The sequence below is a fragment of the Mustela nigripes genome, chromosome 7, assembly GCF_022355385.1.
Source record: "Mustela nigripes isolate SB6536 chromosome 7, MUSNIG.SB6536, whole genome shotgun sequence".
Taxonomy (NCBI): Eukaryota; Metazoa; Chordata; class Mammalia; order Carnivora; family Mustelidae; genus Mustela; species Mustela nigripes.
The window spans coordinates 113,572,215-113,585,934 of NC_081563.1; the positions used below are offsets into that span (position 1 = coordinate 113,572,215).

The 13,720-nt window shown below is 42.2% G+C and overlaps 1 protein-coding gene across 2 annotated transcripts in view; it reads left to right on the top strand.

Annotated features, from left to right (window-relative positions):
- The window catches only part of CSNK2A1 (casein kinase 2 alpha 1), a 51,463-nt gene extending 48,041 nt beyond the window's left edge, over positions 1–3,422 (top strand). For both annotated transcript variants that reach the window (XM_059406715.1, XM_059406714.1), the window contains 2 exons: positions 24–110; positions 2,046–3,422. In XM_059406715.1, the coding sequence (XP_059262698.1) occupies positions 24–110; positions 2,046–2,161 (203 nt within the window). In that variant the 3' untranslated portion in view covers positions 2,162–3,422. The remainder of the gene's footprint in view (positions 1–23; positions 111–2,045) is intronic.
- Positions 3,423–13,720: the final 10,298 nt, after the last annotated feature.

Genomic DNA, 13,720 nt, shown 5'->3' on the forward strand with positions numbered 1-13,720 from the left:
CTAACCCTTTTTTTCTTTTCTAGATACTGTTGTGAAGGACCAGGCTCGAATGGGCTCGTCTAGCATGCCGGGGGGCAGTACGCCTGTCAGCAGCGCCAATATGATGTCAGGTCAGTTCACTGGTAACTTCCATGTGGGGACAAAAGTAGAAGTCAGTAATTATTCTTAGTTTTGCTCTCTCTTTGTGGCCTGATTTCTTGTGGCCCTTCTCCTTTCCGTAGTGATTATCTTCTTGGCAGCACTTCCCTGTGCAGTCTCCTCACCAGCTTTCAGCGTGCTGTTTGACATCTGGTGTTCTTAGTGACACTGAGGAGGGCATGAGCAGTCTCTTCTAGGCCAGAGTCCCAAAAATTTCTCCCAGAAGGACTTCAAAGTCCCCAACAAACCATGGAGAGTAAAAAGAGATCTTTTTATCTTTTATTTTAGAATGACTGTGGTTGTATGATTCTCACAAGCAAGATTAAGAAATTAGGGGTGGAGATAAAAGTGGGGTTTATACATAGGCATGTATGTGTCTAAGAATGGTTCTCCAGACCGCCTATAGTGTGCCTAGTAAATTTGTAAAGGCTTGTATACAATTAATTTTTACTATTGTTGAGTCATCATGAATCAAGAGTGAGTGAGTGTACAGAATACACAGTTTTCTAAAAGAAACTATAGGCTCATCCCCTAAGAATTATACATGTGGGCAACATCCATGTGGGTGTTCTTGTGATAGTGAGGACATTTACTGACACATCCTCACTAAATTGTTGTCACAGTTGGTTTTTTGTTTTTTAAGAACTAGCTACCTTCTAGGACTTACCCTCTAGGTATCTTACCTATGGGCAAAATGATATATATCCAGGGCTGCTAATTGTAGCCTTATTTATAATATCAAAGCATTAAAAACAGCTCCCAGTAAGGAACTGGTTAAATCAGTTTTAGGACATCCATTCAGTGGAAAGCTCTATAGCCAGAGAAAAGAATGAGTAAGTATCTCATGTTCTTTTTTAGCTCCAGAATAATGTGAAATGAAAAGAGCAAAATGCAGAACCATGTCCAAGACCAGGAATGGACAAGAATAGATAACTCTATAACCACATTCCTTATATATGACTTTTATATGCCCAGTGTTACACAGTTATATTCATGTTTACACATAAAATATTTCAGGAAGGATACAAGCAAAAGGGCAAGAGAAATTTTTTACTATATACTCTTCTGAACCTTTGATATTTTGTACCATATGAATATATTACCTATTTTAAAAAATACATATATAACAATTTGAAAATTTACTGGTTGATTGAAGAGGGCAGTCTAATAGGTAATTCAGATGAGTAGAAGAAACCAAATGGCAGTAAATTCTAAAACACAGTTTTAGCATTTCCTCACTGAAAATGACTTTTGGTAATTTTGAAAGCTTCCAGCTAACTAGGCAGCATGATACAAGAACATGTGAGCTCTGGCTCTAGCCTTGTGCTATTCATTAGGGCCATGACTAGCCATATGTGACTATTTAAATTAATTAAAATAGAATGAAATTTAAAGCAGGGTTCCTTGGTGTGACATTGCAAGTTCTCAGTAGCCACCCATGGGTAGTGACCACTGTATTAACAAAGGTTACAGAGCAGAAAATTTGGGTGGATAGACGCCTAGACAGGCATCAGTTTTAATTCAGACATGGTTGCCACTTACTAACTGTGCTTTGTACAGACTTCTTAAACTCTCCAAGTTTGGATTTCTTTAAAAAAATTTTTTTTCTTTTAAATTGATTAGAAATTAATTTTAATTTGAAATTAGTTTTACTTTGTAGAAATCCGGGTGAGTAGAGGCCTTCAGAGAATTACTGGAGTGCATGGCTGTCTCACTCAGAAGAGTGTGTGATTCTTGATCTTTGGGATTTTAAGTTTTAGCCCTATGGGGCCCAACCTGGGGTGTAGAGATTACAAAGAGAGAGAGAAAATAACTGTTGTGTCACTTTTGAAATAGGTACTATGTAAAACTGGTGACTGAGATTTCTGTGGTTAGTATCTGGCTCACAGTTAGCTGTTTTCTTTCAGGGATTTCTTCAGTGCCAACCCCTTCACCCCTTGGACCTCTGGCAGGCTCACCAGTGATTGCTGCTGCCAACCCCCTTGGGATGCCTGTTCCAGCTGCCGCTGGCGCTCAGCAGTAACGGCCCCTTCTGTCTCCTGATGCCTAAGCAGAGGTGGGGGAGTCTGCGCTCTCCTTGATGCAGCTTGCGCCTGGCGGGGAGGGGTGAAATACTTCAGAAGCACCGTGTCTGAACCGTTGCTTGTGGATTTATAGTAGTTCAGTCATAAAAAAAAAATTATAATAGGCTGATTTTCTTTTTTTTTTTTTCCTTTTTTTTTTTTTTTTTAACTCGAACTTTTCATAACTCAGGGGATTCCCTGAAAAATTACTTGCAGGTGGAATATTTCACGGACAAAAATTTTCCCTCCTTTCAAATTCAGTTTCTCATCACTAAAGAACAAAGATGAACCAGCCTCAATCCCGGCTGCTGCATTTGGGTGGAGATATTTTTCCATGTCCACCACTGCTCCCCCACCATCCCACACTATGGGGGGTTAATATCTCATGCTCTTCTCCAGAGATTACAAAAATGTAGCTTCTTCAAGGGAGGTGGGAAGGAAGGAGGAAGCCCAAGCTTAAGGCCAAGCTACAAGAGCAGTGTACTGCTGGTCACTTTTCCTCACTTTACTCCAAGTGCTTCAGTGGGGTTGTCCTGGTGAATTTAGTGGAAATATGTCTTTGTTTCATTGAGATGCTGAAAATCTCCCCCAAAGTGCAGACAGGTCCTAAAATCTTCTGTTCAATATGAATCATGTCTTACTGACCTAACCCTAAATCCAGCTCACTTCTGCTTTTAGTTTCGGTTCTGTTAATACCTTCCCTCCTGGGCTCCTTACCTTGGTCCTCTCCTCTTTCATCTCCCCACATGCTCTGTAGCTGGTGGGAGGGGAAGGAAAAATCTTTTCCAGTTTTCTTTGACTTGGCCATTTTGAATTCACTTACTTACTGGGCTTAACTTATTGCTTTTTACAAAAGAAAAACATTGTCTGTATAGGTTTCATGCTAGCAACTCTTTAAGAGCTAATGGAAGATGTGGCCACACCAGGTTTCATCTTAAGCTTTCTACCTTCTTTTCTTCTTTATTCCCCTTCCTTCACATGCCATCCAGTGAGAAGACCTGCCCCTCAGTCTTGTAAATGTATCTGAGAGGTAGGAGCAGAGCCACTATCTCCAGTGAACCTGAAATGGTAGACCTGTAATTGTGGGAAAACTATGAACTCTCTTGTTACAGCCCTGCCACCCCTTGCTGTGTGTATATATATAATACTTTGTCCTTCATATGTGAAAGATCCAGTGTTGGAATTCTTTGGTGTAAATAAACGTTTGGTTTTATTTATCAAGGTTAGATTTAAGTTCCCTGTGTAAAGGTCTCGCTGGGTGGGTGTCTCACGTTCACATCCGAGGGGCCTGCAGCCCTGAACCGTGGAGGCTTCCCAAGGCCCCCATTTTTATACACCCCTCATTCGACCCATGGTACCGGGCAGGGCAGAGAGGCCTTAAAAAAGCACCACAAGCCAAAGCGTCTCTGGGGATTAAGGATCCTTTGCCATAAAACTCATTTTGTGTCTCAGCAGTGCAGGGATTGGGGATGGAAAAGTCGCCAGTTTTTGTGTGTTTGTGTGCGTGTAAAGTGGATTTTCCACTGTAATCCAACCACCTAAGTTTATCAGGTGCTTCACTGAGGAAGCCTAGTTTTTTAAGCACAATAGCAAAACCATCAGCTCTGTATTTTCTCCTGTTCTTTCATTACAGTAGCTGCTTGTGGGAACTAGGAAAAATTCTTCCAACATATTTGAAGGCCTAAAGTCTTAGTTCCCTTTTCTCCTACCTTTATAGATCATAAGCCTTTCTCGCCTGGGCGCCATAGACAAGCGTAATCGTTTCACGAGTTGAATTTAATGAACTTATCTAACTTTATAACCCATCTTGGCTCTAGTAACTTGATCAAGGTGGTGGCTTTCGTGAATATAATGGTAAACTTTAGAGGAAGCTAAAGCCTCCTTTTACAATGCTTCTCAACCATAGGGAAAACATTCTGTGTGGCAGGGTGATTTTCTTTCTTGTGGCCACTTAACAGTGGATATTTATTGTTCTTGACCCTTTTATGCCCTGGAATGCTGTGGGGGTTACCATGTTGAATTTGTGCAGAAGCTAAAAGCACCAGATGTGCCAGAGATGCAGTTTGTGATTCGTTTGCACTGGATTGTGATTTGAACAGGACACTTACGACTAATGAATTCTTCCTTTCGAGGTGGGGAGGAGGGTTGTAAATCGGGACTTCACATCCCACCCTTATAGCTCAGAGAATCTAGTTGTGGCTGAGGCTGATGTGGGGAGCTGCAGACAGCTGAACCTCCTAAACACGCATCAGACCTTGCGGGAGATGGAAGGTGAATGCAGAGGACTCTGAAATGCCACCCGGGAGCCTTTTAAAATAAATAGAAGTTTAAAAAATGCTACTTAAGGAGTCACTGCAGAAGCATGAAAAAAAGAAGACCCAGTTGGGCGGGTGGGTGGGGGGCAAGGGTTTACAGAGTAACAACTTCTGTGTTGTTGTAAATTACCTCATCTGTATACCTTGTATTGGGACACTTTATTTCTCAGCACTACCTGTGTCTGCGTTGATGAGATGGCAGGAAATGGAATGCCAATATAAGACAGTTGTGTTGGCAATTACTCTGAAAGGTTTTTTAAGTATTTTTTAATTTTGTTTGAAGTGGTCCCCCCCCCTTTTTTTTAAGTTTGAAGTCAGAAGTTCCCCTTCGCCCCCTTGATTTATTGGTTGTAATTGTATTGTAATTGGTATAACATAAAACATAACTGTGCTGGGAAGAAGTTGTGCCATGAAGGTCTTTAATTTTTTTTAAATAAAAACATTTAAACAAATGAAATGTCCCTGCAGCCTGAGCAGTATGCTTCTCCAACCGACACCGTGTGTGATAGATGGCTTAGTTCTCATGTGCTCTGAATTTAATATTGGGTTGATGGAGATGTGACGTGGGATGGATTCAGATTGGTTGAGGAGCACTGAAGTGGAAGTTTTTGACCTCAAGAGTCAGTGAAGAAAGCATGGTGGTGTTGCTAAACAGGATTGGTTTCATTCCTGTCTTGTCACTTACTTGGCTACTTGGCAAGTTACTTAACTTGTGAATCTGTTTCATCATCTATAAAATGGGGCCACTGCTTTCTTGGGATTGAATAATTGAGAGTAAATGTCAAATATCGGGCACCTGCTATGCTGTTGATAACCCTGATTCCCCAGGCCCCCTGGTATGGAGGATTGGTTCTGGGCCCGGACTTTGCAAGTGATTCACAGTACGATCATTCCTCTGGACTTGTCCTCTATGTGCTCAGTCAGGGTGTGGTTGGGTGAGGTGTCTTCTCAGTTGCTCTTCAGCTCTAACACTGATTTTAGAAAGTTTGAGTGGTGCTTACATAAAGAGGTCCACGGAGACAGCTTTATTCAATAGCAGAAAAGATCGTTGTTGAATAAATGGTAGCAAGCCCTGTGGAAGGTCAGCCTTGGAGATACCTAACCCCTGGAGGCAACTTGCAGCGTCCTGACTTGAAGATGTTCTGGAGAGCTTATAGGAACATATTTGGCAGCTTAAACAGAAACTGTTCAAAGGGCTGGTGAAAGAAGTGAAAAAGTTCACTTGCTGATCAGTGCCAAACGAGTAAATTCTCCAAGATTATATACTTGAATTGCCATTTGATCTTTTTCATTTAACTACAATTTTTAAAAATTGAAATCAAGAGATGCTATTATCTCAGACTTCTAGTTTCCTTTAAATGTTCATTGCATACTATTTTAGGACATCTGCTTGTTATTAATATTGGGAGTTCAAATGTGGTTCAGGTAAGAGGAACTATTGTGTAATATCTTGTATCTGAAATGCCTAACTTTCATGAACTTTAATTTTACTTCCATTTTATACATGAGACAGGAAGACTAAATTGCTGGAGTGGGCCTGTTAGAGACAGAGGAATCTATTTTGTAAGATTGTCTTCAGAGTATGGCTAATTACCATAGTCCTAAAATAGTCGAGAAAATTGGAGATTGGTTGGCAGGTTGGGGAATTTTAATTTCCTCTCAGTCTTTAAATTCCGTTTTGCCTCACCTGTTATCAAGTGTGCTTATAATTAGAATTGACCATTTGAACATCTCTTGAAAAATCTAGTTTTTCACCACTGCCTATAGATTCCCATGAGCAGATTCTCTCCCAAGATTAGGGTGAGGTTGAGTATTTGCTCAACCATCAGTCCTTGACTACCCCCAGCTGGTAATCTCCTCCCTGTGCCTCACCTCTAGGGACTGTGGCCGATTGTCTTCATGGGACATGCTTGCTAGAGAGGCTGTCTTCCCCAGGGTCTTTTCCTACTTGAGGAAAAAGTTAACTGAAAGGCTTTGAAGTAAAGCAGTCCGTGATTCCCTCCTCAGAAAACAGGTCTAAAAAATTTGATCCGAGCAGATATTCACCCTATCTCAAGTCCCCCGAGCCTCTTCCCCCCACAGCCATCGCTACCACCTTTCCCCTCTGTCTTGTAACACCTGAACTTTTATTGTATTACTGTCTTTCCCCACCTACACGTGAGCTCCCTGCTGATGTTCTGTATCTTACTAATCTGTGCATCCTCATAAAACCTTCTTTTTTTTTCTTTGAAAAGTGCACCAATGTCCCTCAGGATTGAAGAGGATTGAATAGAGTAGCACATGGAAAATGCTTAGCACCATACCAGGCTTAGAGCAGATGCTCAGTCAGTGGTAATACCATCTTCCACTCCAACTTCCACCTTCCCACCCTGCTACACACACAGTAAGTAATGGAAGTATTATTGCATGAAGAGCATCTCAAGATCAGAAGACTCTTGCCCTTAAGTTTGCAGCTATAATTATAAGCCATGGGTCAGACTGAATTAACATAACAAGAAAACACAATGAGCCCTTGGTGAAATAAAAGTTGCTGAATGAAGACTAAGCAATGATTTTGACCAATTTAGTAGACTTAGATGCTAACAGCCCTGATTTCCACCACTTGTATATAATACGAAATTCAGACTATTCTCCAAGTGAAACAGATGTGTAGAGGTTGTCAGGAGGTAGTCTGGTTCTGGAGTCCACGTATTCAGGTACTTTGTAGATTTTGTATCTTACTATGATTCTGCGCTAAATTGTACCACTTCAGAGAAGTAACCCAGTAGAACTGCAGATGTCCTGGTTCTAAGCAGAGTTCTGTCTGGGTATGTGGTTTAGGGTCAGTTACTTAACCTCTCAGAATCTTCACAAGTGATTTATTGTGATAAATTCAGATGAAGCCCACTTTGCCCTTTATTTCCTGATCAGATCCTCTTCTCTTCCTCCCTGCCCCAGATGTTCTAATACTTTCTTCACCTGTAGAATCGGGGTCTAAATACCTGTTTCATAGGGTGGTGGTTCACATTTGATGATCAGTGTTTGGAAAGTGCCTGGCACACACTACAGTTGGACTAAATGCCCATTTCCATTGTACAGTTGTGCAGATTCATATACAGAAAGAGGATCTCACAAGTATAGGGATCCCACAGGTTGTTGCATTCATTCCTACAATTTCACAGTAGATGGTGGTAAAATGTCGTTGTCTTTAAGAAAAAAAAAAACCCATCCATTAAATGTGACCGATTTTCAGTGATGTAAGTCGTTTCTAATTTGCATGAAGGCGAGCATTGCCTTGTCTGTTCCCACCCCATCTCACTCATTACCCCTAAGATAGTTATCACTGTCTCCTTTGAATTTTTAACTTATCTACTGAAAACTATATTCTTGCAGTGTACCAAATTACACTGCGGATTTGCCTCCCTCTGGCCATAATCACCAGGGATTCTTAGTGGTCTCAGTGTAATGCCTCCAGATGGGAGCTAATAAAATGGCCAATCCTTTTCTTGGAGAAGTTCCTGAGGGGATTGGGTATTTCTGAGTCAGCTTCATTCTTGCATCACCTGCTTTGATAGAGTTTTCTTGCTTTCTCTAATGAGGAAAAAGGAAAAGCAGCAGCAGCTGGTAAGTGGTTTCCTGATCACACCCTGTGAGTCAGTCTCAGCTATAGATAAACATTTGTAGACTTACCTAGAAAGGAAGACGGAGGACATTGCTTTTTTCTGTGTGAACAGTTCTGGGAACTCCACAGTGAAATTTCCTATGAAGAAGCTTACATACCCACAGCTCTCCACACTCATGCATACCTTCTTCTGCTCACCGAATCACATCCCTCCCTCTCAGGATTCCTTACACACTCACCTTATTGACCAGTCTTTCCAGAGTTTATTTGTTTATATCAGATGCCCTTCAGCAAACATTATTTGGTGTTTATGAACCCAGCCCTATGCTAAACAATGAGGACTGGAAGAGATGAGACATAACCCCAAGCGGAAATGTGTTCTTGTCAAATAGAAAAATGGGAAACAAAACTATGTATATGAGAAACTTTTAAAAAAGAGATACTGGGGGCGCCTGGGTGGCTCAGTGGGTTAAAGCCTCTGCCTTCGGCTCAGGTCATGATCTCAGGGTCCTGGGATCGAGCCCCGCATCGGGCTCTCTGCTCAGCAGGGAGCCTGCTTCCCCCTTCTCTCTCTCTGCCTGCCTCTCTGCCTACTTGTGATCTCTGTCTGTCAAATAAATAAATAAAATCTTTAAAAAAAAAAAAAGATACTGGAGGGGCACCTGGGTGGCACAATTGGTTAAGCGACCGCCTTCAGCTCAGGTCATGATCCCAGAATCCCGGGATTGATTCCCTCATCGGGCTCCCAGCTCCATGAGGAGTCTGCTTCTCCCTCTGACCTTCTTCCCTGTCATTCTCTCTCTCACTCTCTATCAAATAAATAAATTTTTTTTTTTTAAAAAAAGGATACTGGAAAAATCAGATTGCCCAGTCAACATGGTAGACAAAGCTAACTCAGCCATCTTCATCCTGCTCTAAATACATGAGGATGCTGGCTAAAATAATTTACTTTAAGTAGCCATTTTCAAAGGAAGATATGGAAGTTTCCAGGTGGCAGAAAGAAGAATTCAATATGAAGGTAAGTGGATATTGAAGTCCCAGTGACCCCCTCCCAAGACATGGGGTATGGGTACAGACGGGCCACAGAGGCTAGGGCCTAGGGGTTGAATGCCCCCGGAAGATAGGAGATAGCCTCAGGGACTTTCACAGTAGAAACTGAAATAGGCTGCCTCCAAGATAACATACTAACTATAGTTGACTCTGGGAAGTGAGGTTGAGATTGATGTCACAGGGGCTCCTGGGTGGCTCAGTCAAGACATCTGCCTTCAGCTCAGGTCATAATCTCAGGGTCCTGGGATCGATCTCCTGTGTTAGACTCCCTGCTCAGTGGGGATCCTGCTCCTCCTGCTCCCTCTGCCGCTCTCCTTGCTTCTGCTTTCTCGTTCTCTCTCAAATAAATGAATAATGTGGGGGCGGGATAAATGTCACAAAAACTCAGTCTGCAGAAAGGAATCCTAACAAGCTCTTGGGGCAGAGAGAATGGTCAAGGAAGCTTTCCCAGAGGAAGGGCTGCTAGAGCTGGTTAGGGAAGAGGCCTAGGCAGGGCCTGTACCTGGGATCAGAACCCATGTCTCCTGGCTCAGTTCTGCTTCCTGGACTGCCTTTGCATGAGTTGTGCTGCCAAGAATCTCTCCAGGTTTCTAGCAGTCATTATAATTTTTTTCTTTCTCTCTTTGGCTCTCTGGTCCTTTCACTAGAAGCACTTCTGCCTCACACAGATCTCTAGGTCAATTGTAACTGTAGTTCAGCTGTCTAGACTGGATTCAGTCAAACAGCTCTGCTTTGGGTTGAGGCGGGGCTGGGTTCCCGTGTTGATTGGACTCCGATTTGTTCACTGGTTCCTTCTGGGACCAATGCTGAAGTTGGAGCTGCTGCCCAGGGTATACTCTTCTTGCAGTGAGCTGTTGGAGCACAAGAGGCCAAATGAAATCACACAAGCAAAGAAATAAAGATTGGGAATTTTCCAAAATTAAGGCATATTCCAAAATTAAGGCATATAAGACATTAAGCTATAGATCCAAGATGTTCAAAGAACACCAAACAAAATAAATGTATACCCACACTAAGCATGTCAGAAATGTTAAAACAATAAAAGCAAAATATTAACGAGAATCTTGAAGACCATCCCAGAGAAGAAATGACATACGACCTACAGAGGAAGCAAAAAATTACCAAATGACAGAAGACAGTGGAGTGGCCAGCGCTGAAAGAAAACCTGTCAACCCAGAGTGAAAATCTTTGAAAATGAAGGAGAAATAAAATCTTTCTAAAAAAAAAAAATCTGAGGAATACATTGCCAGAAGACCTATTTCAACTAGAAATATTAAAGGAAGTTCTTTAGGCAGAAGGAATGTGAAACCAGACAGAAGCATGGATCTGCAACAAAATTAAGAGTGTTAGAAATGGAATAAATGAAAGTAAAATTTAAAATTTAGTTGCTTTAAAATAAGTCTACAGAGGTCAGCAAACCTCTAAAGGAGCAGGTAAATAATAAGTTTTGCATGTCCTATGATCTCTACTGTAAGCGCTCTACAGCTGTGGCACGAAATCAGTCTTAGACAATAGGTGTATCAGTATGGCTGTGTTTCAGTAAAACTATGGACTCCTGAGATTTAAATTTCACATAATTTTTATGTGCTACAAGTTAGTCTTTTTGGCCCTTTTCCCCCTAATCATTTAAAATTGTTAAAGCCATTTTTGGCTCATGAGCCATCCTTTAGATTGTGTATAGCATATATAAAAATAAAAAATATGTATACATGTATGATGGTATATCTGTAAAATAAAATACCGAGTAATAAAAGGAATACACTTGTACATGCACTGATGTGGATTAATTTTAGAACAGTTATGCTGAGTGAAGGAAGACTACGTACTGTTTTAAGTCCATCCATATAAAATTCTAGAAAATGCATACTAATCTCTAGTGACAGAATGTAGTTAAGTGGTTCTCTACAAGTGCAGGGTGGGGATGGGGTGCAAGAAGGGGAAGAGAAGGGATTTAAGGAAGGAAGAGATTTAAGAAAGTGTAATGAAGGGGCGCCCGGGTGGCTCAGTGGGTTAAAGCCTCTGCCTTGAGCTCAGGTCATGATCCCAGGGTCCTGGGATGGAGCCCTGCATCCAGCTCTCTGCTCAGCAGGGTGCCTCTTCCTCCTCTCTCTCTCTGCCTGCCTCTCTGCCTACTTGTGATCTCTGTCAAATAAAATCTTAAAAAAAAAAAAAAGTAATGAAGTGTATGACAACAACATGAAGAACAGAAGAGAGGAAATGGAAATTCACTATTACAAGCTCTTCATTGCTGTAAATGAAGCAGGATGTTCTTTGAAGGCAAAGTTGTTAACGAGGTGTGTTGGGAATCCTAGAGGAATCACTAAAATCGGCTCTCCACCTCTTTCTCACTCTCAGCCCAGGTTTTGTACAGGGCTCCGCCCCGGGCTCAACAGTGGAGCATGAGACTCAGGCCAAATCAAGAAGCACATAGTGGCCACAATGACTGGTTCAGGCTGAGACCTGTGATGGTCAGAACCAGTGGGACATGTCAAGGAAATGCCAGGACAAAGACAATTGAGCTATATTTCATGGAGTCAGATGTAGAAACTACTTCAGATCTGGCACTGCCAGAGGCTGGTTATGACCCAAGACCTGTTGGTGAGCACAGTCATCGGGAAGAGATGGGCAGCTGAGAGATGGGAGAGGATGCAGAAGGGCAAGAACTTTTTAGTTACATGAGCCAATAAAGCTTTTTGCCTGAGCTTGTTTGGGTGTGTGTGGTTTTTCAGTCGCCTGATGTGTAATACAGTATCAAAAATTTATCCTTCCCCAGCTCAGACATCAAAGTGTGGATTAGCTGGGTTCTTTGGCCTGGGTCTCACTAGTCTAAAATCAAGCTGTCAACGAAGACTCTCATCATTGTCAACTGATGGTCAGACTTCTCTTCCAAGCTTGCTGTTGGCCACATTCAGTTCCTTGTGGTGTAGGACGGAGGCCCTCCACACCTGAAGGCTACTCCACAAACGCTATTGTGTAGCCCTCTTGCAACATGAAACTTGACTTCTCACAAGTGAACAGGAGAATGTCTTTTGCTTTGAATTCCTCTTGCAGGCAAGGCTTGCACCTTCTTTTAAAGGGCTTCCCCTATTTAAGTCCACCCAGGCTGATTTTCCTTCGATTACTTCAAAGTCAACTGATAGAAGAGATTCGTTATGTCTGCATAATCCCTTTACCTTTGCCTTGTAACATCACAAGAGCAAAATCCCCATCATATTCACGAGTTCAGCCGCTCCGAGGGATTATACAGCCATGTATACCGTGGAGTAGGAATCTTGGGAACCATTTTAGAATTCTGCCTACCACTGACCTGATGCCCTTTTGCCTTACATTCAGTCATGAGTCAGTTTCTGGAATTTTCCATATTTTACTAGATTTCCAGGTTGTCTGACTTCTTTTCACTTGCCTTTACAATCGCCTGGTTACTTGTCTCTTCCCCCATGAGAAGTTGACTACTGAATGAATATTCATTATCTCCATTCCAGTTCACAACCTGGCACAGGTCTGGCGCTCCACAAACTTGTGTAGATAAGTGGAGTAGATTCTTATGTTGGGGATGAGGATTAATCTAGGTGAATTCAAAGACCACGTTGATTATGAACATTCTTTTTTTTTTTTTAAAGATTTTATTTATTTGACACAGAGAGGTCACAAGTAGGCAAGAGAGGCAGGCAGAGAGAGAGGGGGAAGCAGGCTTCCCGCTGAGTAGAGAGTCCGATGCAAATCAAGTCTCCACCCCAAGACCCTGGGATCACGACCTGAACGGAAGGCAGAGGCTTAACCCACTAAGCCACTCACGTGCCCCAATTATGAACATTCTTTACCCTGCTGACTACATGCAGTCCAAATTTGAGTATGGTTTAAGAGGTCCTACCTGATGCCCCATGCACAGTTCTCTGCCCTCACTACTATCAAAGTCCCACTTTCTCTTTCATACTCTCTGTGCTGTAAGAACACTAAATCACTTCATTTCTAGATACGGCTTGCTTTCTTAGTTTCACAATAGTGCCTGTGCTGTTTCCTTAGCCTAGAAGTTAGTTCCCTACAACTGACTTAACGGTGCTACCCATCGTCTATATAAACTTCAAAATCACTACGCAGGGTCTTTTTTTTTTCCCCCATCACCCTTTCCTGTCCTGCTTCTCTGTGGTTAGTGTCCCTCCTTGGGCTTCTCCAACCTTCTACGCTTCTTCCCTCTTTTCTAGAACTTGTCACCTCTTGTAAATTAAGTCCATCTCTCCCATCACCCTGAGCTGTACTGAAGAGGTTCATTATGTTGGGTCCCAGCACAGGCCTGCTCTGCATAAGGACCATGAATAGTTGTTGAACAAACAAAAGGGTTCAATAATCTCTATTTTGTGATTTGGGGTCTTTCAAAATACTCATACTTCCTGGTGTCCTGGGTCCCCTGGCAACCCAGCCTAGCAGACCCTAGCTCATCTACAGCTTCCAAGCCCAGGCTGCAGGGCAATAGGTATTGTCCATCACAACACAGGAATGATAGTCTCGTTTCTGTTGGCCTGGGAAAGCTTTTTTTTTAAATTCTCATCTGCCAC